Source organism: Equus przewalskii, chromosome 15 (genome assembly GCF_037783145.1).
Source record: "Equus przewalskii isolate Varuska chromosome 15, EquPr2, whole genome shotgun sequence".
NCBI classification, from domain to species: domain Eukaryota; kingdom Metazoa; phylum Chordata; class Mammalia; order Perissodactyla; family Equidae; genus Equus; species Equus przewalskii.
Window position 1 is genome coordinate 26,142,459 of NC_091845.1, and position 27,458 is coordinate 26,169,916.

A 27,458-nucleotide genomic window follows, 5' to 3' on the forward strand; every position below is an offset into this window, starting at 1 on the left:
CTATGATGAATTATTGAAAATTAAAAACACCTCGGTGGCTACATTGAGCCAAATTATTATTATAAGAAGAAGCTATTATTATCATGAGAGTATGGATATTGCAAACGGTAGACACTTGAAATTTTGACTCAAGAATGGTCCATTCAAAAGAAGTGTTTGGTCTTTTTTTTTTTTTTTTAAGTCTTGGAGCAATTCTAGAAGTAATGTGGAAAGTGGAGAGAGATTAATCACTCTGTAATGGGAATGGGCCAGACAAAGGAGATTACCCGTCGAAAGGTCTCAGCGGGAGAGGATCTTGAGCTTCCAAGTGCAGCAGAGATCCCCCCATTCAGAAGTTAGGACCATCCTTAAAGACTTCAAGGAGAGGGCCTTGTCCTTGCTGTTTGCTATGGGAGGTTTTAAAATAACACAGTCCTCCAGCTGCGTGTCAGCGCCCACAGCATTGCATGAAGACTCCTCCAAGTGATTTGCACTTTAGGATGTCCCTGTGAGTGAAGGAAAGAGTCTGCCTCTGAAAACTGAGGTTACGCTGGCACTGGGGAAGTCAACTGGACAAGAGGAAAGGACACAGAACAGGGAAAATCAGATCCAGAGCTCAGTTTAAAAGCTTGTTCAGAGAAATCACAGACCGATGGTTCATTAGGTAGAATGGAGAAGTGGTTGCTGTCCTGATCCTCAAGGAGTTTGAGGAGAATGGTGCCCCCCTTTGCTGGCAACATGCCTTCGCTCAGTTTGGGGAGCCCTTTGAGTACAATGCCGAGCTGCATTTTTAGAATCCCAGGTATGTCTCTATTAAGAACACAGGATTGTTTTTATTTTTTCACAGTATTCATGTGATTCAAGATTGTGTTTATTTAGCATCCAGACACTTTATGCTATATTTTTAGGTTTTTTTCCTTGAAAGCATAAAAGCTGAAAAAAGGAAGTAGCCTTGCCATGCACAAGGGATTACACCGTATTCAGTGAGCAAGCTGTAGAAGCCATACACTTCTAATTCTAGTCTAAAAGTTTTCAGGCTCAACTGGTATACAGGGCTACAGGTTTGCATCATGAGAATGGGGCCCTAATATTTTGTCTTTAAGTGCTTTATTTATTTTTTTAATCTCCTTTTTGACCCATGCCCTACAGGTAAGGTCAGCATACTCTCTGGTGTGTAAGGACCGTCCCAGTTCACATCTGTTGTCCTGGAGAAGTTATTAATAATTCCCCCTTCTTATTTGCAAAGTATCCTGAGTGGACAATTAATTATATGGTCAGCAGATCCATAAGAAACATGTAATAGAGTAATATTTAAAATCAGAACCACCAAAAACATAACTTAGTGTGTCAAGACAAGACCAAGCACTGAAACTAGAAGGTGTACCCTCAGGCCACCGGGCTCCATACTTGATATTTTATGTTCTAAATTTGGCCCTGAGCTTCCTGGTGATTGGAACAACATGGTTTATAGAATTATTACAGTCCATCAAAATAAAAGTCACCCTAGTTCTTTAGGAAAGACAAAGCATTTCCCTCTTCTAGTGCTTCTATTTTGCTTTTAAATTAAGAGATAGGTTAAATTAAAAGATAAACTGATAGAGTTGAGAAAAAGACAAGATCCTAAACTAGATATTTCCCACTTAAGCTTTCATGTAGCAACTGCTTGTGAAATCTTATGTAAAAGAGAATAGACGTATGCTTATTTCATCTAAGAAAAGCAGTCTCTCAATTGGGCTGTAAAGAATTGCAGCAAAGGTTTTTGGGGCACTGAGTTGGAGGAACTTATTTCAAAATGTCAAGAATTCGTTACTGCGGGAGAACCATTAACTAAGGAATGAGTAAAGAGATCCAGTCCCATAGACTGCCCCATTGGGAAGGATCATTAATGATTGCTAGTACAGCTCCCCAGCCCATCCCATCTAATCCTTGAATAGCCTTTCAGCATCCTCTGCCATGGGTCATTTGACCCCTTCTTAATGCCCTCCAAGCCTAAGAAACGCACCACCTTCTGGCGCTGCCTGTTGTGTCATTAGAAATTTCTTCCTAGGCTCGCCCTAAACTGCCTACCCTAATTCATTGTAAGTAAACAAAGAAGTTGAGATTTCTATTCAAACTCATTTGCAGGCCACAGTTTAGCTTTCCTTGAGGGTAGAATGCACCTGTGACAATCTTTGCAAAAATTCCTTCCTCGCTTTGGCCACGCAGCATCACGAATTCTCGTTGTGTGTGTTAATGGGGATGTTGTATGATATGTACTTTAAAGATAGATTCACCTTGGCCGTGCTGAATATAGTTACTTTCATAGTAATTAATCTAGCGATTTCCTTAAGTTCTTTCCATCTCTATTTGACGTGAAATATTTTAAAAGGATCTTAATATTTGGAAAATGTGGTCAATGTTATTTTTTGAAGCTGCCTTTCCTATAATTTTCAGTATTTGCCTACATGGAAAATACTCCTATCCAGCTAAATTATTAAATTATAACATGAATTTTTTCTGGGCTGAAGGGTAAGTCCAGTTGGCTAAAGCCTTCCCCCATTACATGGTACATGCAAATCAGGGAGAGACTGCACTGTCTAGGAGATGAGGAAGGCCGTATGTTTCCAAAGGGCAAATTTATGTTTGTTAATAAAATATAATCTGCCTTTACATAAAAAGCAAACAAAGTCACAGAACAAGTTTTTGTTTTTGTTTTTGAGGAAGATTAGCCCTGAGCTAACTACTGCCAATTCTCCTCTTTTTGCTGAGGAAGACTGGCCCTGAGCTAACATCCGTGCCCATCTTCCTCTACTTTATATGTGGGACGCCTGCCACAGCATGGCTTGCCAAGTAGTGCCATGTCCACACCCGGGATCTGAACCGGTGAACCCCAGGCTGCCAAAGCAGAACATGCAAACTTAACTGCTGCGCCCCCGGGCCGGCCCCTCAGAACAAGCTTTGATATGGAAAGAATTGTGTCTCCAGAGAGGCAGCATGGGAGAGGGGCCAGATCGTGAGCTCTGGGTCAGGGAGAGCTGCTTGGTCCCTCAGCCAGCTCTTCTCACGTAATGGGCATGTGACCTTGCCAGGTGACTTAATGTTTCTGAACTCAGTTCAAACAAGCCTTCAGAAACAAGGACGCCACTCCCTACCTCTCGGCATGGCTGTGCGCCCTCGTAGAAAGTGGCCCGGTGCCTATGCGCAAGAGTAGCTCAGAGGTCAGCAAACTTACCGTAAAGGAATGTTTTTCCATAAAGGAATATTTTTCTGTTAATATTTTAGACTTTGCGGATCATAGGATCTCTGCCCTAACTATTCAAACTTGCCAGGATAGTGAGAAACATACGTAGAGGATATGAGGATATGTGAAGAATGACTGTGGCTATGTGCTAATAAATCTTTATTTATGGACGCCGAAATTTGAGTTGCATGTAATTCTTATGTGTCTTGAAATATTCTTTTTATTTTTTCTTAATTACTTTAAAATGTAAAAATTATTCTTATTCCATGGCCACGTAAAAACAGGCAGCAGGCAGGATTTGGCCCTTGGGCTATAGTTTGCAGACCCTTGTAATAGCTAACCATTTGCTGTGTGGCAGGCTTTGTTCGAGTGCTTTGGATATATTAGCTCAGTTAACGCTCACTCAACCCTGTTAGCATCATCTCCCTTGTGCAGATAGGGACACTGAGGCTTAGAGAGATTAAGCAACTTGCTTAAAATTGCACTGCTATTAAGAGGCAGGGCTGGAATTCAAACTCCGTTTCCAGAGTCTGTATGTATGACCCTCAGCAATCATGCCTCTCACGTAGAGTTTTTCTATATGTTGTTTATTTAAAAAAATGTTATTTATAAAAATAAGTCGCTAAATGCTATTTGCCATTTGATTGTGGTCAAAGCAAGCCAAGGTGGGAACTGTTGCCATCTGAAGGGAAGCCACCTACAAGGATGAACTATTTTCAGCTGCTGCATTTGATCCATTTCAGGAATAAGTTAAGACTCGTCCTATAAGAGAACTAAAAGAGAAAAAAGTCAACTTCTAAGAAATTTTATTTTCAAAGTAAAAGGAATATGCGTTACTTTCAGGCAATTATTAAATGATCCAACCACCATGGTTGGGATGTTTAAAAAGATTCCATAAAGATCATTTCAATTTGAGGAAAAATGAAAAGGATCTTCCTTATAGCACATTTAAAACAGATTTTACTTAAACAGCTCTATGAGCCTGATGTATTATTTGTGTGTAATCTGTGATATTTTATGCATGAGACTAGGGTGCCTTGGCACTAAGAGAAGAGCTTGGTATCCAGGAAACCAAAGCTGTATCTCTAAATGGCACCAAAAAAGAAAAAGAAAAGATTCTGGACCATTGCTCCTGGATAATGTGGCAGAAAGAGCACAAAGAAAGAACCTAGGAAGCTTGAATTCCAGTCCTGTCTCTGTTCTGTTATTAGCTCTGTGATCTTGGGCAAAGTACTTACCTTCTCTGAACCTTCTGTCCTTTGGTATGAAAGTACCTCACATGCTCTACCTTTGGGCAAGGTACGAGAGAGTTTGGGCGAGTCAAGTGCACAGTGCAGATATAAAGTGTATGAGCTTACCTGTGTTTAACGGGGAAACAATCAAAGATACTGCTGTGTTATGTGCCGTTTAGCATCCCTAGATGCAGTCTTCTTCAAAATAAACAACAATAAATATTCATTAGTCTCTTTGCTAAGCTCCTCATTTATAGCAACCCTTTCAGGTGCACAGAATCATCTCTGTTTTACGTGTGCAGGACAGAGCTCAGAGAGGCCAGTTAGCTTACACAAAGTTGCCCAGCTTGTAACTGCAAAGCCCATGCTCTTGCCTTACTCTACAAATCTCTGATCAAGGGAGCATGTTTATAACAGTATGAGGGCCAAGTAGCCCTCTCTGAGACGTGGGCACTCTGCAGGAGCATTGAGTCGTGCCTCACAGTGCCAACCACATCATAACTCAGATTTGGTGCTCAGAACAAACTGCTAAATCAGATGAGATTAGATTGATAGTGCTGACATATAAGATCATAGTAGCTAACATTTTCAGGCATCTCCTGTGTGCACTCATTTTAGAGAAGGGGAAAACTGAAGCTCTGGAAGGCTAAGAACTTTGACTAAGGTCACACAGTGAGGATAGGGCCAAAATTGGAACCCACATCCAACTTCAGAGCCTTACCCACTCTGCTAGACTGCCTCTCCTTCTTTATTTTATGGCCATGGATGTATTTCCCATTCCCCCAAGCAAAAACTCTTCTTATGCACCACATTCCTCTGAAAGATTCATTCTAAAGGAGAAAGATGGAAACCTTTCTTTCAGTTTCAGAGACGTCCTAGGGTAGCTGTGAAATCGGAGCTGCCCCAGCCCTGGGTGGGAGAGCCCAGCTTCCTATGATTCTGTGATCTTCCCATTTCCATGATGAATTTGGTGAGCTGTTGACTGCTGGGAGATGTGTTGTATAATTTACTTTCTGGGCCACATCTGGAAAATACTTGGACGGGGTTGCATGCCAAGATTAAATTTGCACTGTGATGCTTTACAAGGCATGCTCCATACCCTTGTTACACAAAAGTTAATGAAACTTTAACTCTGCTCTCTGCTGCTTCTATTAAGTTAGTCAAAATATGAGTGTATTCCCTTTATCTCGTATTATTTCTAAAACAAAAACAAAAACTCTGGTTGGTGGTGAGCGAGGAGGGAGAGAATGAATGGCACCAGTTTTAGGATGGTTTCCTGTGAGAATATCATGGTACAGACGGTAAACAGGAAGCATTCCGACTATCATCTGTACCTTTCACCTTCTATGTTTTTAAAATTAAAGGACTATGAATGTTTGAGAGAAAGAAGAAAGAAAATGGCCTAATAGATCCCAGGCTTTGTATTTCAAATTTTAAGTTATATCCTCTAACATTTTGCCCTCAAAACAGCCTTACCAGGTAGCACCTTCCCATTTTACAGATCAGTGGACTGAGGCTTGCTTAAGTGACTTGCCCAAGGTTGTACACTTAATAATGTTGAAGGCAGAATGCAAACCCAGGTTTCACAGCCCTTGCCCAGTCTTCTGTCATTGGCTACTTCAAATTTGCCTCCCTAGAAGACAGGAAGCCACAGGTGAGAGAGTGAGGTGGGGAGAAATGCATTATAATACAGTGTGTGTGTTCTTTATCTTTTCTCAGGCCAAAAAATGGTGGGAAGTACTGTGTAGGGCGTAGAATGAAATTTAAGTCCTGCAACACAGAGCCATGTCTCAAGCAGAAGCGAGACTTCCGAGATGAACAGTGTGCTCACTTTGACGGGAAACATTTTAACATCAATGGTCTACTTCCAAATGTGCGCTGGGTCCCTAAGTACAGTGGAAGTAAGTGCATCCAGGGAAGGTGGCTGCGGTTGGCAGGACGGCATGGGGTCCAGGCATGAAAGTCACATTGCGTTGTGTTTCTCCTCTCTAGTTTTGATGAAGGACCGGTGCAAGTTGTTCTGTAGGGTGGCAGGGAACACAGCCTACTATCAGCTCCGAGACAGGGTGGTAGATGGAACTCCATGTGGCCAGGACACCAATGATATCTGTGTCCAAGGCCTTTGCCGGGTAAGTCCCAGAGGGCGTTTTCTTCACTGTGTCGTCTTGCTGGCAAGCTGTGGTTTGTGGCTTCCTTGATAAAATACCAGCTGCTAATATCTGTGCACTATCTCCAGGGCAGTGGTTCTCAAAGCGTGGTCCCCAGACCAGCATCAGCATCACCTGATTCTGATGCATGCAAAGTTTGAGAGCCACTGCCCTAGATTTTTCTTGACATTCTCAGCATCTGTGAGGGTCTGCACAAAACCTCCCCATGAAGATTTATTACAAAAATTTACACATACACACACACACACACACACTCACACTCACACTCACACTCTCACTCCTTTACTGTAACCTCAGTGCTTAAGGTTAAACCCAGATCCTTCCTGACAGCAAGTTTTCTAGACTGAATAGCTCTGCTCCAGAAAGATGTCGTGAGGAGGACCTGGCCTCACTCAGATTTCTCTTTCTGATGTCAAGTGTGATAGCTTCTACCTGAGCCATATTCTTGGAAGGGAATCAAGAAGCTTCTGGCAGATGGTAAAGCATCAGAGCAATGATTTCTCCAGGACTTGATAACTTGATACCATTTCACTGTTGTCACCTCAGAAATCATTCCTAACACAGCCAGGCTCTGAGATGATACATGTGTTCCTTGCAGATGGTCCAAGGCAGATTGGAGTTCCTAGTCCGTAGGATTTGATTGAAAGAGTCCCTGAGGGCTTCACCCACTTTCTGACCCAAGCTACAGGGCAGATTTCCTTGTCAGTCCGTTCAGTAGCAACACATTGAGTTTCTACTCAAAGACTAGTTCATACAAAGGAACAAAATGGATAAGAATATGAATTCTTTCCTCCTGATCTTCTGGTTGTTGCTGATGTCTTTCTCAGACCTCAGTCTACACTGCCGTATTGGATCAATATGTGAGGAAATTCAGGAGGTCACTTGGGGCCTAAGGCCTCAAACTGGTGGCCTGCAGTCATGCTTTGTCCTCCATTCATAGCCAGTATTTAAACCTAGGAGATTTCATAGAAAATCAAGTTTGCCAGCTTCTCTTGAAAAATTGGGAAACGTCATCACTGGACTCCTATTTCTACGTGACAGCAGTAGCCTGGAGTGGACAACAGCTGCTCCCTGAAGATGGGGCGTGAGGTCTTTAATTGGTTTGGATACTCACCATTCCTTCTTTTATATTTCTGAGGAATATTTTCATTTGCTTCACTTATTCATAGACTAGTGCTTCTCAAACTTTAACCTGTAGGTGAAGCACCAGAGGATCTTGTTAACATGCCAGAAAATCTACTGTGAGTCAGGAGATGTGGGTGGGGCTGAGATTCTGCAATCCTAATAGCGTCAGGGATGCTCAGGGATGCTGAGTCAAGGACCACATTTTCCATAGCAAAGTGATATACAATTTGAGTTCTTAACCCTTGTAAGTTTAAAGAGATTTAACTTTCTTGTCATTTTGAATACACGTCATTCCAAGCAATACATTACTTGCTATTTTATAATCTCCATAATACTTACTATTTATTTCAAATATTTTCTTTTTAAAAGCAAGCTGGATGCGATCATGTTTTAAACTCAAAAGCCCGGAGAGATAAATGTGGGGTTTGTGGTGGCGATAATTCTTCGTGCAAAACAGTGGCTGGGACATTTAATACAGTCCATTATGGTAAGAATTTGTTCCTAAGAACCATGAGAAAGAAAATGGTCAAAGTGTCAAAATTGTTATCCACGTGTGATATGTGAACGTATTGATGTCAAGTGTAAAGTCAGTCTCGTTAAGGTACATTACCCATCTGGCTATAAGGCCCCTAATGGTGAGAATTATATTATATTCCTTTGTTGCCCCCTTTTTATTCCATGCTTTGAGAAAGTGAACTGTGCTGTGGAGAGCTGAATTTCTGCTGAATTCATTTCAGGTTACAATACTGTGGTCCGAATTCCAGCTGGTGCTACCAATATCGATGTGCGGCAGCACAGTTTCTCAGGGAAATCAGAGGATGATAACTACTTAGGTGAGATGGGGTGTCCCCTGCCATTTGTGGGAATTCTGGCTCTCTGGAGCAGTTGGCACGTGCTACTTCCTTCCCTGTCACACGTGGAGAGCTTTCAGGTGTCATGTATTTTCATAAAAGAAGTTAATCTTGAAATTCATTATGTTATTTCTCCCTCATACATACACCCTCAGAGTATTGATTTAAGAATCATGTAATTATACGAGTCAATATCTGGTGATTTATTCTGGATCATAGAATATAGAAAGGCCCCAAGTCAAATTTTGGAAGTATTCACTTTTAAGTTTAATATAAAATCATTATTCTCTTTTTTAAAAAAAAATCTGTCCTTTGGGTAACTGACTTGCAAATGTTTTATTAGAGGTATTAGTTGATTTAATTTTTATGTTATCAGTTCTAACCGATAGCAGACCACTGGTGGACTTACTCAGTATTTCATTATGCATGGTCATTCCAAAAGGGTCTGTAGTGGCAATATTTTTCTCTTGTCGTTACTAGAATGGCCCAGACATTACTAGACTGTTAGTAGACATTTGAATTAGAATGTTTATAGACCTTGTCAACGTTACCAGAATGTTGCTTTCTGGATTCTTCCTCCTTCTCTCACCAGGCCCAGGTACATGATTACTTCCGATCTCTTCCTTGTATTTAGACCACAACACACCAGCAACCCTGTGTTCATTTTTAGCAGTTTGCTCAGCTCAGTCCCACTTCAACTTGTCATTCTGTAAACTGCCGTAAGTGATATGAAATTTGCCCAGCCATTTTTAATAAGAAGGACATAGGGAGTGAGGTTGTGACTGGAAGGGGTTCAGCTGGTCACCTTGCACAACCAGACTCCTCCTAGCCCTGAAAAGCACATGCCTTGCATTCAGATCTTGAAGAAATCAGGGCAATCTTGCTGGGCAGTCAATTTTTAAAAGAAATGAATATACTTTCTCTCTTACAATGTCCAGACAGGAACTCTACTGATCCATCTGAATCCAGCCTCTGTGGAGGCCTACTCCTTACATTTGGACGTCTTGAGCTAGTAAATGAGTATTTATGGAGTCAAATTAGAACCTGTATCTGTACTTTGGAATGTCTGTGTGAACTCTTTCATGGATAGACAATGATCTTTTAGCCAAGCATGCTAGTCAAGTACAATATTCATACGTGGACTCCATTACAGCATTTTCTGCAGTATGTCATCATTCATTCATTTACTTATTTAGTATGTGCCAGGCACTATTCTGGGCACAATGAGTAAACGTAACAAAAAATAAAAATAAACAAAAATTCCTATCTTTTTGGAACTTGCTTTTTAGTGGGAGTAGATGGACAATAACTTAATCGATAAGCAAACTATATACTGTTAGAAGGTGGTAAGTGCTGTTAGAAAATAGGGCAACATAAGGGAAATGGTGATACCAAGGGTGGGCTGGGAACAGTGGAGTTAAAGTGTTTGAAATGAAGGAAATGATAATTGATACCTAGGGGAAGAGCATTCCAGGTAGAGGGAACAGCTGGTGCAAAATCCTTGAAGGAGGAACTTGTCTGGATTGTTCTAAGAATAGAGGGAGGCCAGTGTCTGGAGCTCCCTCAGCACAGAAGAGAGTCCTATGAGGTTAAATAGGTGTGAGGACTAGATCACAGAGGGCTGTCTAGCCAGTGAAAGGACTTGTCCTCTGAGAGACGTGGGGAGCTACTGGAGGTTTTGAACTGAGGAATGACGTGATCTAATCGTATTTATATTTTCAGAGGAACACTCTGGCTTTTACGTTGAGAATAGATGGTGGGTTAAGTGTACAGGGTAGAAGCAGGCAGACTGGTTAGGAAGTAATTGCAATAATCTATGAGAGAGATACCGGTGGCTTGGCCTCTAGTGAGAACAGTGGAGGTGGTGGTACGTGGTCCAATTCTGGATGCCTTTCAAAGGTGGAGGCATCATAATTTGTTGATGGATGGAATATGGTATGTGAGAGAAAGGAAGAAGTCAAAAGTGACTCCAAGGTTTTGACCTGAGCAACTGAAAGGATGGAGTTGCCATCAACTGAGATGACAATTTGTTTCTTACGTATCCACATGACCACTAGTTCAGAGGCTGTCTTCATATCTTTAGCTGCTCATATGAAGTCTCCACATACATGTGCTAAGTAAATGAAAGCTGAATTATTGAACAACCATTGCTCGTGCTGTCTTTATTGAGGACCTACTATGTGCTTAATGGGGGATGAGTAAAGTCTTACTTGGAATCAATTACTCAGTGGCTGCATCAGCTTTTTCCCACTCTAAATATCCAAATGAGTGGTGACTTTATAATTAACAAAGTTCTTGGGGACTATTTTCAAATTATTTTTTGAGAAGCCCACATTTCTCGTTCCACCACTGTGCAGAATGAGTCAAGTATTTTTCTTCGTGCACTGGGTTATAAATTTGAGCATGTGAGTGCGGTGGCCTTACTACTTCCTAATTAAATCCAGCGGCATTGCATGCAGCTTCCTTTATTAATTAATTTCCTGAGAGCCCAAAGTGGTGTTGAGCTGTTCCTTTCTTCTCCTTGAAAAGGAGAAGGATTCTTCTGTATTCTTCTCCTTTTTGAAAAAATAATCTTCCAAGTAGTGACCTCAGTTCACTTCAGCCTCATCAACCTGGATCAGGCACCTGAATTGGGGACAGCCTCCTGATAACCTTTTATTCCTCACTGGAGGTTTCTTAATCTCCTTGTAAAGAATGAAAGCAAAATTAAAGAAGATTTGTCACCTGGGACAGGCAGTCTGAGGCAGTCATTGCCCTTTAATGGAATCTTTTGGTAAAAGTCACCTGTTGGCCACAGAACATCTCTCTGGAGCACATGAAAAGTGTGCAAACATAGATGGCAAGTCACAGTTCACTGAGTGTGAAAGTCAAGACCTCAGAGCCTTTGAACCTTACGGTGGTTTCTTAACAAGTTAGGAAGAATATGATGTTGTCGTCAAATCTGGCGTGTGTAAATGTTTACTCTTGGCTTGAAGGAAGGTGCAGCAAATGCTCTAAGGAGGTTTTAAAACCCACAGTTGAGTCTTGCTCGAGTCCACTCACAGCTGTTCGGTTGCTAAGCGATCTTCATCCTCATCCCTCATATTTTTTTAAAGGTCAATCAAGCCATACTCTTTCCGCATGTCTTGGTGAGGGAGCAATTTCCAGGAGAGAGGGTCTTTGTAGCAACCCTGCTCTGATGGGTGAAATGGGAGGAAAACCAACCCAGGAAATTAGCTCCCTAATCGCATTAGTGGGAGGTTGGGCAGTGGACTGTTGTTTTCAGGAAACTATTTGTTTCACAAGGTACTGAAGCAGAAAGTCTCCCTGTCAAAGGTCATCCTTTCACATAGACCCCTCCCTCCTGTTGGGTTAAAGCCAAGTTGCACCCAGTGCCGTGATGTTCATATTTCTTTAGGAGAAAAACGAGCCATTTCTGTGATACTTATTTGTCTCCAGTACACTTAAAACTTGATTAATTGTGCCAATGGGAAGACAGGAATCGATTCAGTTCAAGATAAAGCAGGAACTTCATTTCACCTGATGACTCCTATCTCATTCTCTACTCACCATCTACCGGGATAAAAAGCATGCAGTGAAGGGTGAAATGGCCAGGTGGGCATAAGCATGAGAAGAAGGCTGGAGACATTAGGAAGGAGCCCCAGAATTAACGTAGAATAGATGATTGCTCTTTGAATATGAACAAAACTGGATTATCGTTTAATTTACAGCACTGGCCTCGTGACATCTCATTTCCCCTCTTTACGTGAAACATCAGCTGGGTAGCTAGCATGCAACTTCACTTCAAAGAACTGGGTGATTTTGTTGGCAGCACAGCCTGCCATCACCGTGGATGCCTGAGGTGCCACGGAAACAACCTTGTCTCCAATCAGTGACCCATTGAAACTCCTGCATCTTGCGTGGCTGATGGGTCTCCCACTATAGGAGTTGCAGAGGAGACGAAGTTATCAGAGGTTGACACTGACAGGGAAGCAGTCATTTGGCTGGAAGCACTCTGTTCTCCTTGTCATGAATGTCAGGTTCAATCAGTCGCTCATTCTTTCAACACCATTTGATTGAGCACCTACTATGCACTGGGATCTTTCTTGGGCTTATAAAAGTGTATTTTTAAATGGTCACTTTACTAAAGGGGCTCATGCAGGCTAGCAAACAAACAACTTAAGTTTTTAAAAACCTGTAGCTAAACATAGTTGGTTTCTATCTGTACATAAAAGAAAGAATGCATAAATTCGTTCACTCATTTAACTGACGTTTGTTGACTTCCTTCTTGGAAAACTTGAGTGGTTGACGGTCTTTGGGGACAGACTTTTGTGATTAGAAGTTATCTGTCCAAGTGACTTGGGAAAGTATTTTAATAAATTTAAGTCATGCTTTTCTCATCCATAAATTAGGCATCTGTAAAGGTATGATAAGAAGACAGTGCATATGAAGGCATTATGATTTGCCAGGAATGAAAGCCTATATGTACTATCATGTTTAATGTTCATAACAATCCTATGAGAAACCCATTATACAGAGGAAGAAATTGAGGCTTAGAGAGGTTAAGTAACTTACCCAAGGTGATACAAACAGAAAGTGGAAAGAAAATCCTTATTGGTCTGACTTCAGACCCTACATCTTTAATTGCTTCAGTTTCCTGCCTCCACATAGAAAAGTGTATGGCTGACCTACATGGGGATATACATGGCTAGAAATTGAGGTTTATTGGTGGGAGTGAATGGTGAGACTGGAAGATATGTCAGAATAAGATTTGTAATGATACAGGAAGGTTATGCTAAGGAGTTTGAACTAAATTCTGTAGTAGTAGGGACTGTCAAAGGATTTTGAGCCAAGAAGAAGAAACCAAGATTTTGGAGGTTTTATTATCTTTTTAAACACTTTTTCCCTATGTCACTGCCTTCTTCCCTACCATTTCAAATGAAGACATCTTATTCTTCCCTCAGGGCCAAATGGGGCTTCCATGGGTAGGAATGCTAGTAAGTGAAGTGCTGGATTAGGGATAGGATTCAATGCAGTTAATTCCTGATCCTTCAAAGAATAGTCCTTGCGTCAGGACAGAGTCCAACTGAATGAACTCTGTAAGATTCCCATGTCCGAGAAAGCAAGGGCACTGCTGCTACTGAGCCACAGAGAACATTGAGAGCTTCATCTCAGCCCTCTGTAATCTCTGCATGGGGGTACGACACTTCCTTCCCTAAATCCTCCAAACCTCTTCTATATACACATTGCTTCTGGCCTGCATGGGGGAAGACAGCGCATCACCTGAATCAATGAAAGACAGCTGAGCATCTGGCAAATACCTAGGACCTCTTGGCGGTTCCCCACCCCACAGCCAAGACATATGTCATTAAAATGATGCTGAGACATGATGCTACCCATGAATCCTGCTCTGCATAGTTTCTTGGGCAGCTGGTACCAATTGATTGACACTGGTGCCTGGGATTAAGTGTATTTACTATCCATGAGTTGAATTTCCAAGTTCCCTTTATTCACCTAAAAACATGACTTGTGCATTTCAAGGGTTCTCTTCCTGCTGAGATTTGCCAATCATGCATAACTTACAAAAGGTGAGGAGCTTTTTTCTATTTTGTTCAGGGCCCAAATGTTTAATAGCTATGATTTTTTGAGTGTCTGTTTCATGTCAAGCCCGATGCTCAGAAGGATTCATTATTCAAGGAGAGATGGTACTGAAAAAAAAAATGGTACCTAAAATAAAAACAAAATTTTATAATAGATACTGGGGGGGGGGGGGCGAAGAAATGATTGGGATTTTATCTTGAGAAATTAGTCAGAAAGTATGAAAATAAATTTATTTTTTCTTATATTCAACAAAGTTATGCTTTAATTTCAATCATGCCTGGGTTTTCAGAATGGAGAATAAAGCAACTGATAAATATTTTTGCCTAAGTTTTCCAGTCAAGTCATATGATAGCAGAGCAGTATATTGTTAGTACATTAAAGTTTGAATTTAACAGTACACTCTGAAAGGGAGTCATTTTTATAAAAGCTTTCTGGAGCTTTATTCACTTTCTCAAAAGTCTCTCTTTACACTTTGATAAATAAATTATTCTTTCTGAAACAGCTGTCATTTTATCTTGCTTGTCAATTTTCTCAAGTCTCTAACTGGTCTAACACTGTCAGGTTCTCAGTTGGCCAATATTTTGGTGCTTGACTCAGGCAGTTCTTCGACATTACATACTTTTTCAGTTCACTGATTATTTCGTCTTTTTCAAGATCTGTAGTAGATTCATTCATTCTTCCAAAAAAAAGTATTTAATGAGCGTCTACCATGTATTCTTTCAGAAGCAGGGATGTAACTGTGAAGAAATCAGTCCAAAAAATCCTTGCGCTCATGGAGCTTACATTCTTGTTTGGGGAGAGAGAGCCCAAACAAAGTGCTATGGAGGAAAATTAGGTGGGAAAGGTGGGAAATGGGATGGGAAGTATGGGATCTGTGCTGGCTTTGGGAGGGAGTTGCAGTTTTAAAAAGAACTGTCTGGGTAGGTGTGTTAAGCATCTTTTACTGTTTAACAAATTGTCATGAGACATAGTGGCTTAGAGCAACAAACATATACTATTTCCCTGTTGTTGTGTGTTAGGAATTTGGAAACAGCGTAGTTGGGTGTTTCTGGCTTGAGATCTCTCATGAGGTGGCAGTTAAGACTTCAGTTAGGGCTGTGATTGCATCTGAAAGTTTGACTGGAGCTGGTGGATCCACGTCCTAGATGCCTCACTCTGATGCTGCTGGCAAAAGGCTTCAGTTCTTCACTGCTGTTTGCAGGAGGCCCCTCAATGGGGCTGCTGGGGTATCCTTACAGTGTGGCTGTTGGCTTCTCCCAAAACCAGAGATTCAAGGAGGAGCAAGGTGGAGCCACAATGTCTTTGAGCTGGTCTTGGAAGTCACACTCGGTCATTTCCACAATATCCTAGTTATTACAGTTACTGATATTTAACATGGGAGGGGATGATACAGGGCGTGACTACCAGGAAGCAACAATTGTTGGCACCATGTTGGAGGCTGGCTACCGGAGTGGGCCTCAATGGAAAAATGACCTTGGAGCATCATATTGGCCATGGATTTTCAGATTTCAACATCTGTCAAACAAAGAAGACTAACAAGGATTTAATAGGCTCAGCTAAATCTAATATAAAGTAGAGAGGGATATTTGTGTGGGAACCAATTTTCTAAGTGTTCAGTAAATCTAATATAAAGTAGAGAGGGATATTTGTGTGGGAACCAATTTTCTAAGTGTTCAGTTAATTAGTATATATTTTCAGATCATAACACTTCGGCTTCCATCTGTAACTGTGGGCCCTGTATAACAAAACCGAGGCTAATTAGGACCCTTGTGTTGTATTTCACTTAATTTTCACAGGCACCACGAGGGGTAGGTGCTTTTATCTCCATTTTAGAGATAAAGAAATGGAGACTGAGAGAAGGAAAGTGATTTCTCAAGGCCACATAGCTGGCAAGTGACAAAACTAGGATTTGAGTCCATGCATGTCTGGCTGAAAAGTCCACATTCTTTGCACTCTGACACTCTGCCTATCAAAGTGTTATTTCATGTTTCAAATAGCGGGTCATTGGCAGCAAATCAGCGAATTCTCTTTTCTCATCTACAGCTTTATCAAGCAGTAAAGGTGAATTCTTGCTAAATGGTGACTTCGTTGTCACAATGTCCAAAAGGGAAATCCGTGTTGGGAATGCTGTGATAGAGTACAGCGGGTCCGACAACGTAGTAGAAAGAATAAACTCCACAGACCGAATTGAACAAGAACTTTTGCTTCAGGTAAAAGCTTGGCCATGAGCCCACGACCCTTTTCTTCCACTTGGAGTCACCAGACTGGCAAACATCCTCTCCGTTTTGTCTGCACCTCCCAGGTGTTGTCGGTGGGAAAGTTGTACAACCCTGACGTGCGCTATTCTTTCAATATTCCAATTGAAGACAAACCCCAGCAGTTTTACTGGAACAGTCATGGGCCCTGGCAAGCATGCAGCAAACCCTGCCAAGGTATCTGCTTTTAGGTTGAATTTTGGGGATCTGAGGTTTTCTTTTTGTTTTTGTTTGTTTTTCCAGTTTTATTGAGATATAATTGACATGTAACATTAAGTTTAAGGTATACAACATAATGATTTTATGTATTGCAAAATGATTACCACAATAAGTTTAGTTATCATTCATCACTACGCATAGTTACAAATTATTTTCTTCTTGTGATGAGAACTTTTAAGATCTGTTCTCTTAGCACCTTTCAAATATACAATACAGTATTGTTAACTGTAATCACCATGCTGTACATTGCACCTCCAGAACTTATTTGTCTTATAACTGGAAGTTTGTACCCTGACCACTTCCACCCATTTTGCCTACCTCCCCACCCCCTGCCTCTGGAAATCACCAATCTGTTCTCTGTTTCCATGAGTTTGGCTTTCTTTTTAGATTTCACATATAAGTGAGATCATATACTACTTGTCTTTCTCTATCTAACTTATTTCACTTTGAGTTATTTTTTTTTAAAAAAAGGAATTGAGGTGTTTTTAATTTTTTTTTTTTTTTAAAGAAATAGCCAAATACATGCAGTGAATAAACCGTTCTATCTGGATGCATTCGCTGATCTCCTTTCTCTGAGTCTGTCTGTCACTTTTGGCTGGCAGGTTGAGATGTTTAAGAGATTCAGGGTGTGTTAGGTTTCCTCATCCTAAGTGGTTTACACACGTGTGTAAAGCCACATAAAATCAGCTCTGCCATTTTGATTTTCCAGAGACGTAGATTTAGTAGTCATCTTATATGTTATTTATTTTGTTTCCTTTCGCCTAACTTAGGAGGTTGGCAAACTATAACCAGTGGGTCAAATACAGTCCGCTGCCTGCTTTTATAAATAAAGTTTGATTGGAACACAACCACACCAATTTTTTATGTATTATCTCTGAGCGGCTGTTTTTGCCCTATAATGGCAGAGTTGAGTAGTTGTGACAGAGGTCATGTGGTCCACAAAAGCAAAAGTACTTACTATCTACCCCTTTACAGAAAATGTTTGCCAATCCCTGGTCTAAATAGTTTATGGATTAGATTACTTTCTCTGAATAATTTTTTTCCTCCCTGCTTAGGGGAGCGGAAACGAAAACTTGTCTGCACCAGGGAATCTGATCAGCTTACAGTTTCTGATCAAAGATGCGATCGGCTGCCCCAGCCAGGACCCATTACTGAACCTTGCGGCACGGATTGTGACCTGAGGTGAGGCCGGTGTTTCCTCGTGGTCTTTACTGCTGAGTTGTGAGGGTCTTGTAGGAGGTCTCTGCATGTGAGGAGCAGAAAGAGGAGGGGTTGGTCTGTCGTTCCCCTTCCTTGTGTTTCAGTGAAATGAGCATTAGCCAATTTCCCATCCCTCTGAAACTGATTATCTAAGACATATGCCTGCAGATTCCTTGTTCTTCTTCTAAGAATTAAAAATAGCTAACAGAGTACAGCACTTGCCAAAAAAAGTTCTCGTTTGACCCTCACAACTCACTACGTAGGTGTTATTATGATTGAATTGCATCTTCTGCAAAAGATTGGTTTGAAAGTCAACAGAAAAGGGGGAAAATTCATCCCTCAAAGTATCTGTAATGTTCTGTATCCACCCAGAGTGTATAAGAACCAGGAGAAGAACTCTTACGCACATGAAAGTTGCAATGCACTAAGGTAGGGTCATAGAAGGAACTAGAAGAAAATCTATATACAGATATCTAGCTATGCAAACAATTCTGTATTTAAGAAAAGTATGAAATCTGAGGCAAGAAATGTTGGATGAGTGGAGAATTCTAAAGCTTTCCCATTTGCCTGCAAGGTTGACTGTGTCGTGTTTGAATATTAGGTAGCCTGGGGGTTGCATTATATAGTCTGCATGTGAGTTAAATGCAGATAAGATGAGTTGGTGCTTTATCCTCCTTTCACAGAAGAGAAATCAGTGTCAAGCAGTATGGGAACTTGTTAAGGTCTCACTATTCATAAGTAGCAAAGTGAATACTGGAGCCTTTTGCAGGTTCCACATCACCATGCCAAATTCTGTCAAGTGGTGTTGGCAGCCTGTGGTGCTGGAGTGAAGATTCTGAGGCACTCTCAAGGTTCTGACAGAAAAGAGGAGTGCTGTGATCAGTTAGTAATGTCTGTCAGGGGACTAGAGGAGGAGACATGGCACAAAGGCCACATCTTTGCCAGTCCTGACCTGAAGGCTCTGACTGCAAAGTCCTGGCTCTTTCCACTACACTACACTTCCTCTCTACAGTGTCACTGACCTGCTTGCTCGTTGGCTTGTTGGAAAGCATTGACAGAAGTCACTGTAGAGAGAAAAAACCCAAGACATTAAAAGGCAGACATTTTTACTAGGCAGTATTAGTTCTTGTTGTAGGTAATGTCCGTATAAAACCACTGCTTCAACCAATTGAGTTAAATTAGAGTTAAAGGTCTTTTCAGAAAAATAATTAGTTAACTAATTGTTGAACTGAATTAATCACTAAAGTTTAGGGGGAAAACATTGAATTGAGGTGGATTCCTTGAGGCACAACCTCAATAAATTGGGAAAGGTGACATTTTCACACTAGCCTTATGTGAAATTATCACTGATAATGATAATATCATATTACTACTAATAAGTAGTTAATAGTAATTAATATTAGTAATATTAATTTTATTCGGAGTGGTAACTACTCTGAAAATAATAGAGTCAGTCATTTACTAAAAACTATTTTTAACAGTTATATATTATCCTATTAATAGTCTTGTGTTGGGGCCGGCTCCGTGGCCGAGTGGTTAAGTTCGCGCGCTCCACTGCGGCGGCCCAGGGTTCGGATCCTGGGCGCAGACATGGCACTGCTCATCAGGTCACGTTGAGGCGGCGTCCCCCAACAACCCACAACTATAAGGACCTGCAACTAAGATATACAACTGTGTACAGGCGGGGTTTGGGGAGATAAAGCAGAAAAAAAAAAAAAAAAGAAGATTGGCAACAGTTGTTAGCTCAGGTGCCAATCCTTAAAATAAAAAAGGAAGATTGGCAAGAGTTGTTAGCCCACGTGCCAATCTTTAAAAAAGAAAAATAGTCTTGTATTAATGGGATTGTTCTTATATTATCTTATTATCTTATATATGTATATAATCTTATGCTATTAATATAGTTATATTTGTTGTTAGTGCCATCAAGTCGATTCTGACTTCTAGCGACCCTGTGCACAGCAGAGTGGAACCCTGCCCAGTCCTTTTTGGACCACCCTCTCACCTTCCAGTGCTGTTATCAGGCAATGTTCCACTGCTATTCATAGGGTTTTCATGGCCAATTTTTTCACAAATGGATGGCCAGGTCCTTCCTGGTCTGTCTTGGCCTGGAAGCTCCACTGAAACCTGTTCACCATGGGTGACCCTGCTGGTATTTGAAATATCACTGGGGTTGCTTCCAGCATCACAGCAACACATAGCCACCACTGTGTGGATATATAGGGTATATAGCCTATGTAATTCATGTCCTATTCATTCCTCAAACAACACAATGACTGGAATTATCATTAGCCCCACTTTACAAAGAAGGAAAACAGAGGCTGAGAGAAATAAAGCAAATTGCCCGAGGTCACACAACTCATTAGTGAAGGAGCAGGATTCAAATGGCATCTATCTGACCCTGGAGCCTGTACTATTAAACCCTAGGAGAAATCTGTTTTCATTTTTAATTCAATCCTAATGATGAGTGACACTCATTGATCCTCTTTCATGTGGCTCTTCTTCCTTTGTGAAAAGAAATAACTCCCAGGAGTTTTTGGCCCCATCTCTGTTCGTACCTTACTTGGACCCTTTAGTGGGCATTTCTCACTGGCTGAATCAGACTGGGCTGGTAGAGTCTCAGGTGATAAATGCAGATATTGTGCAACTCCCACCCTTAGTGCTAGGCATGCTCTTATAATCTCAGGGAAGACAAGTTTGTACAAAGCGTTTCGAGGAATAGAACATGAACATAAAAAAATAAAAGATTCTTTAAGAACCCTGTTTAAAGTTTACCCAGGGAGCACCAGTTTGGGGGTGGAGATAATGTTTGAACTGTTACTTTGAGAAACTAATATTTTTCACTTCAAACAGAACTCTAAATTAAGCCACAAATTAGTTTGTGACGATGCTGGCTGATCTGAGGTTCTCCAAAGTTTCCCCTGCACTGGAAGCCTTCAGGTATAAAACAGAAATCAAGCAAATTTTACAAAGCGAGTGCATTGAAAGGTAGCCTCGAATCCATAAGAGTTTTATGTAGAATTATACGGAAGATCTCAACTGGATTTGTCTTCCAACTTTGTATTATTGGTTTATGTGAAGTTAACACGATACTTGGCTGGAGAATAAAACACCAAGGGTAATAATAATAACAATAATAGTAATAGCTACTTTCCTTGAGGGTCTGCCATGTGTGTTAAATGCTCTGCACGCCTTGCCTCATTTCCTCTTCCTAGTAGCGCTGTGAAATGGATCCTGTTTTCCCCCATTTCACAGATGAGGAAGCTGAGGCTCGATGAGGTTAAGTGACCTGCTGAGGGTCACTTAGCTAATAAGTGTTAGAGCTTGTCTTCATACCCAGATCTTTCTGATTCCGTAACTCATCCTCTGATTTTTATTAAAAATCATTTTGTAATTCTTAGGGAAAGCCAGAGCTTAAAGTCTTTTCATTTCATCTAGTAGGTGTGTCAAAGATGCTATTCTAAATTCCCCATTTAGAGAAAGTCACCTTTTTTTTATACTTAATTTAAAAAAAAAATACTGAAACTCCACTGAGACCAAAGGAAGATAGCAGCTCAGGGAATAGGCGTGGATGATAATAGTGTCTCCGGCAGATTAAAGAAAAGAAGGAGAAGGAATTATGATCATGTTTTTGGTAGAAATGTCTATGGTAGAAGTGACAGAACTCAGGGGTAAGAATTAAGAAAAAGAGAGAAAAAGGAGTTTAGGATTAGCTTAGAAAGCATCATAACTAGACAGATGCACGCTCACATCTGCAATTAAATAGAAGATTGTGTTTGTCATCATTCAAACTCATATTTTCGTGACTTTTATGGATTATTGGAAAAATAAAGTTGTTCACTGGAAAACATACAAAGACACAAACTGAGCCCAAAGAAGATGTTCTGTCTTTCTTCTGTCAACCTGACAGTCGATGCAATTGTAATTTGTACTAATTATTGCCGAGTGGCTGTTGGAAAACTGAAAGACTGGAGAGGGGATTGTTAACTGGTCAAACTCTAAAATGGATTTTCCCAAAGTGTGTTAGTGAAACACTAGTTCCGTGAGATGATCCGTGGCAGACCAGTATATTTGAGAAGACGTACTATCTCCTCCCCTAGGTGGAGATTCATAATGCTGATTAAGATTTTGAAGACCCTGAGAAGTTCTGCAAAATAGAAACCTGCTTAAGTCAGGAGTTCCTAAAATTATTTAATGCCACAATGTCCCACACACCCAAGAGACAGACATATTTTTTCCATTTTCACTTTTAACAAACACTTTGCTTTTCTGAAGCATAGTAATAAAATACAATTGTTACGTGAAATGAACTGAATGAATTCAGAACACTGAAGTTAAGACGACCTTTCAAGGAGAGAATAAGAACCAAAGGACAGCATTTTGAGAAGAACTTTTCTAAGGCAGTGCTATGACCTTTCCACAGACTTCCAGGTTCTCCCCTCAGATTCTAGGGATTGTGTGAATGTCAGAGAGATTCCACTATACTTTTCCAACCTGAGCTGCTGGTGTATTTTCTTCTGGGGACAGGATACCTGCCTCCCTCATCCAGGATGGAAAATAACCTTTCCACAAGGAAACGGTAATGAAGGCAAAGAGAAGGTAGCCAAGAATCAAAGGGCAGATGAAAGTTCCAGATGCCTCTGTTGAATTGGTCCACGTGTTTGCCTCACTTCCTTAGGGAAGTGAGAGTTTGCCCAAATTTAACTTTGACAGGATGAGATAAAGCATTGTTTTACAACCCCTCATTTAGCATGTTCCGGTTAGAACAAAATCCCCAAAGTACTATGTCACTCTAACGGAAAATCTCGGTAGCCCACTTTACATGCCAAATGTGAAAATAGGTCAACTCTGACCTACTTTCGAGCATTTGTGAGAAATTCCAAGATAAGCACGTGCCTAGTACTTGCCTTTTCTGGAGTCCTCCCCCTGGACAGGTATGGATGGAAGAATGCTTAGGGCATTGGTGTTTGGCAAACCCCCGAATTTCTGAGCAGTAGAGAATTAACAATCAAGAGTGATTCAAATGAAGTTTATAAAGGAATTATCCTTTTTGGATTGCTCAATTTAATCAACAAAATATGTTTCAAGCTCATTTATTTAGACTGTTGTATTCAGTTTAAGCATGTTTTTCTTTTTAAATTTAAGCACTGACCATGTTCCTGGGGCATTAAAAGAACCAGTCTATTTATTAGCACATACTGATTACCTACTGTGTGCCAAGAAAGGTTTATTATATGTCCTAGGAGTATGAAGGTGCCAATGATTTGTAGATTCAAATCTAATTTTCAATGTGTATAATTGGGTGATGGGGAGAATGAATAGGTGGAACCTAGAGGATTTTTAGGGCCGTGAAAATACTCCAAATGATCCTATCATGATGGATATATGTCATTATACATATGTCTAAACCCGCAGATTATATAATACCAAGAGTGGACCCTAATGTACACTATGGACTTTGGGTGACAATGATGTGTCAACGTAGGTTCATCAATTGTAACAAATGTACCATCTGGTAGGAGGTGTTGATAGTGGGAGGCTATGCATTTATGGGGACAAGGGTATATAGGATATCTCTGTGCTTTTCTCTCAGTTTTGCCATGGACCTAAAACTGCTCTTAAAATAATAAATTCTTTTTAAAAAAATGTATAATTGAGTTGTATAGACTATGGTCCGTGTTTTCAAGGAACTTACAGTCTTTATTCACAGATAATAATGTACAATTTAGCACACTTGAAATTCACAATTACAGTCCGAATTATTTATTCCTTTGTTAATTCACAGAATGTCCATTGACACTGTCCAGCACAGGCCCACATAAAGGAGGTTTCCAGGGATGGTTTCCAACAGGGGTTCCCTGTTAGAAGCAGCCGACTTGATAGATGAAATGCTGGGTTGCGTGAACCTTTTAAATATAAAATTAGTTTTTTTGCTCTGTTGAATTCCAATGTTTTTTCCTTTTTGGTTGCTTGAATTTCAAATTGACTGTATCAGGGGAGAATCTTCAGAAAGATAGAACCTCCAGCTATTACTCTGTAACTTCCATGTACATTGGCAGCCATGAAAAGTACATGGATGTGTTGGTTTAAAATTGAATTTCAGTAACCGACTGTGGCTTTGAGTTTCATGGTATTTTAGTTAAGGAAGAAAAAAGAACTCAATTCTTCCACCAGTTGAATGTAGATAAAACATATATATTTAACAAAAATGTTGGTTTCTCGCCATTGTTTATGCACAGGTGGCACGTTGCCAGCAGGAGTGAATGTAGTGCCCAGTGTGGTTTGGGTTACCGCACATTAGACATCTACTGTGCCAAATATAGCAGGCTAGATGGGAAGACCGAGAAGGTTGATGACAGCTTTTGCAGCAGTCACCCCAAACCCAGCAACCGGGAGAAATGCTCAGGAGAATGTAACACCGGTGGCTGGCGCTATTCGGCTTGGACTGAAGTAAGTTGGTTCTCACTCAAAGAGAGTCTTCTTCTTGAACACTTAGTCTGATTAGTTGATTGTGACTAATCAACTAATACACTGGTTAGAACTGCATTGAGAATCCCCATTTAGGCTGTATGGAAAAGGGTACCATGATTGATTTATAATGCCTGACCCCATTCAAGCTCTATGAAAAAGAGAACCATGATCAATTTGTAATGTCTGACATGGGCGTGGCATATGGAAAATTGGGAGTGATGGAATAACCCAGCCAATCAATTTTTCAACACCCCACAGGCCAATTTTATTTTCCTATGTCAATTCGCTAATATTGTCTTTAATATAAACCTGAAAAATAAATTGGTGACATGAACAGATACACCCAAAATGACAACTAGAATTGACCAGGGTTGGTTGGTTGGTTGGTTGGTTCTTAAGGGCTGGAAGAGACAAGCAAGCATGGCCAGGATCTTGAGCATGCTTGATAAGAAACTCAGCAACAGTTCTATTTAGTTTTTTGTCCTTTCAGTGTTCTAAAAGCTGTGACGGTGGAACCCAGAGGAGAAGGGCCATTTGTGTCAACACAAGAAATGATGTACTGGATGATAGCAAATGCACGCATCAAGAGAAAGTCACCATTCAGAGGTGTAATGAGTTCCTTTGTCCACAGTGGAAGTCGGGAGACTGGTCGGAGGTGAGATGGGAGGGCTGTTATTTCCCCTTAGGTCATCTCTGAGACTCTAATTCTGAGTCTTTCCTGGTCAGTTCAAAGCTAAACCTGCTGCACCTTTTTCCTACCTCCCCTTGAGGAAAAAACAACTCCAGTGCTTCACCTGCTCCGTGACTGTTGTACTGGACATGACTGGTCCACTGGCAACCTCACAGGCACAGTGGGTTTGGCTGGGTCGCCCACCATAGTAGCTTCTTTTGGTGATTTTGGAGTTCTAGTCCCTCACCTTCCCTCTTCTTTGAACCCTAGCTAAGTTGCTAGGAAAAGGAAATCAGAGCTTTATTAACTATAAAGCTGTATTGGCTTAGATCTGCAGTAAAAAATGAGGTTTCCTACTTCCTCATCTCTAAAATAAGAGAATAAGAGGGAGCTGTCTGACTTACCCATCTAGTTGCTAGTGAAAAACTTGGAAAAAAGAGAAAAGCTCAGGCTGAGTCTTCCAGATTTATGCCTTTCTCATCCCTTACCTGATGAAGCAGGAGGCAAACCCTCCATTGCTTAGCACAAGTGGCCCCAGGACAGCAAGAGAAAGAAGGCAGAGCTTCTTCCTTGCTTTTTTGGTGCAGTGTTAGTACTCACTATCATCATAGCCCAGTGAGATTCTCACCAGGCAGGTGACTCCCTCCACTTTCCTTCCGGGAGAGCAAGTAGAAGGGAAGCAAAGTTCTCTTATTTATGGGCCAGGTCAGGAATGTAGGGAAAAACACGTTTCCCTGCTCCAGCTTCTACGTGCATTCCCTTATCTCATCCACAACATCAAATAGAATGTGAATTTTTAAAGGATGCTATTAATGCCTATGAAATGGCAGACAAGTAACAGTGCGTGCAGTTAACAAGGTCTGATTCCTGGACAAATTAACAACAAGCCTAGTACTTTTGTTCCCTGTTAACAGGCTGCCTTAGCTTAAACTGTAACATTTGGTTTAAAAAAAGATGAAAGAAGGTATTGGGCTTAAGTTTTACTTGGATAGCTAGTACTAGCTAAAATCTCATTTCAAATTAAGTAATAGACCTTTGCAAGAATGCTTAATAAAATAAAGGTGGAGAACATCAAACTGTATATTCAGTATGATCCAACCTTCCTTAGATAAAAAGACTGGGAAGAAAATAGTAAAATGTCAGTAACAATTATCCCTAGGTAATGATATTTTTGGGTCATTGTATTTTTTCTCTTTTATATTATGCTGTATTTTTTAAATTTGCTACAGTGATCATGGGTAATAATAATGGTTATATTTAACATTTATTAAATGAACGTTTGCTAAGCACTTTACTTGCTAAGCTCTCATTTAGTTTTCACCATTCTTTGCAGTAGGCACTATTGTTATCCGCATTGCACAGATGAGAAAATTGAGGTACAGAGAGAGAACTTGACTTAGTATCCATAGCTGGTTGTATTGGTATTAAAACCCAGATTGGCATGACTCACAAATTCCCCACACTTAACTCCTATGCTAGTAAACCATGAATGCTGTTTTTCAGTATTTCAGAGCATGGTGGTGGGTTGAGTTTATTCTGTGCTTGAAACTGCCCCAGAGCCTTTATAAATACAGAGTGAATGAATGAGTGAACAAATGAATGAATGAAAAGAATGAGCCTCGATGTATTTACCAATTGCTATGAGAAAGAGCAATTGCTGTGGGGAAAAAAGCACACCTGTTCCTGCTAATCAATGAATAACCCCCAGGACCTACAACACATTGTTCAAAAATGACTCTAACTGGCTGTGCTTTTTATTACAGTGCTTGGTCACCTGCGGAAAAGGGCATAAGCACCGCCAGGTCTGGTGTCAGTTTGGCGAAGATCGATTAAATGATAGAATCTGTGACCCTGAGACCAAGCCAGCCTCCATGCAGACCTGTCAGCAGCCAGAATGTGCGTCCTGGCAGGCAGGTCCCTGGGGACAGGTATTTTGAATGATAAAGTTCTTAACTACATTCTTTCTTCTTATCTGGAGAGGGCTTGCAGAGGAGCATTCCAGTGGCCTGGGTTTAACTGCTGTGTCTTGCGGCTTGCGCTATACCTCCATGGCGCCTGGTCAAGCACAAGAAACTCTGCAACCATTTTGCCCCGCTTCTGAGGGTTGCGGCTTGCCCTGCTGGAACTGATTATTTCCTTTACAGACCCACGTGCATGTCTTTGCCCTTGGGTTAGAACTGTAGCTTGAGCACAGGAGCATTTGAGCAAATTCACAAGAGATCTCGTGTCTGGTTGATGTTATCTCCCAGCGTGCCGCTGTGGGTCTGTCACAGAATGGGATCCAGCACCAGTGTCTTTGGCAGGAGGGTCTGGACTGGGATTTGAAAGGGGTGTTTTGGCTCCCAACATCACGATTCCAAAGCTTACCTCTCATAAAGAAGTCAGACTCTTCAAACAGAATTAATTAGATCAAAGGTTGCAGAAGCATCTCGCTTTGAAAGAATCTTTTCCAAGTTCCCTAGTCTGCAGGTTCCACAGTCTTAACTTGAAC

General features: G+C 40.9%; 1 protein-coding gene across 6 annotated transcripts in view; it reads left to right on the plus strand.

The window, feature by feature from the left end:
• Nucleotides 1–27,458, plus strand: part of ADAMTS9 (ADAM metallopeptidase with thrombospondin type 1 motif 9) — a 165,667-nt gene that overhangs the window by 49,193 nt on the left and 89,016 nt on the right. For all 6 annotated transcript variants that reach the window (XM_070574766.1, XM_070574772.1, XM_070574770.1 and 3 more), the window contains 10 exons: nucleotides 6,151–6,332; nucleotides 6,424–6,560; nucleotides 8,094–8,211; nucleotides 8,462–8,557; nucleotides 16,199–16,365; nucleotides 16,458–16,587; nucleotides 17,685–17,811; nucleotides 24,066–24,276; nucleotides 24,788–24,952; nucleotides 26,731–26,895. In XM_070574766.1, coding sequence (XP_070430867.1) covers nucleotides 6,151–6,332; nucleotides 6,424–6,560; nucleotides 8,094–8,211; nucleotides 8,462–8,557; nucleotides 16,199–16,365; nucleotides 16,458–16,587; nucleotides 17,685–17,811; nucleotides 24,066–24,276; nucleotides 24,788–24,952; nucleotides 26,731–26,895 — 1,498 coding nt within the window. The remainder of the gene's footprint in view (nucleotides 1–6,150; nucleotides 6,333–6,423; nucleotides 6,561–8,093; nucleotides 8,212–8,461; nucleotides 8,558–16,198; nucleotides 16,366–16,457; nucleotides 16,588–17,684; nucleotides 17,812–24,065; nucleotides 24,277–24,787; nucleotides 24,953–26,730; nucleotides 26,896–27,458) is intronic.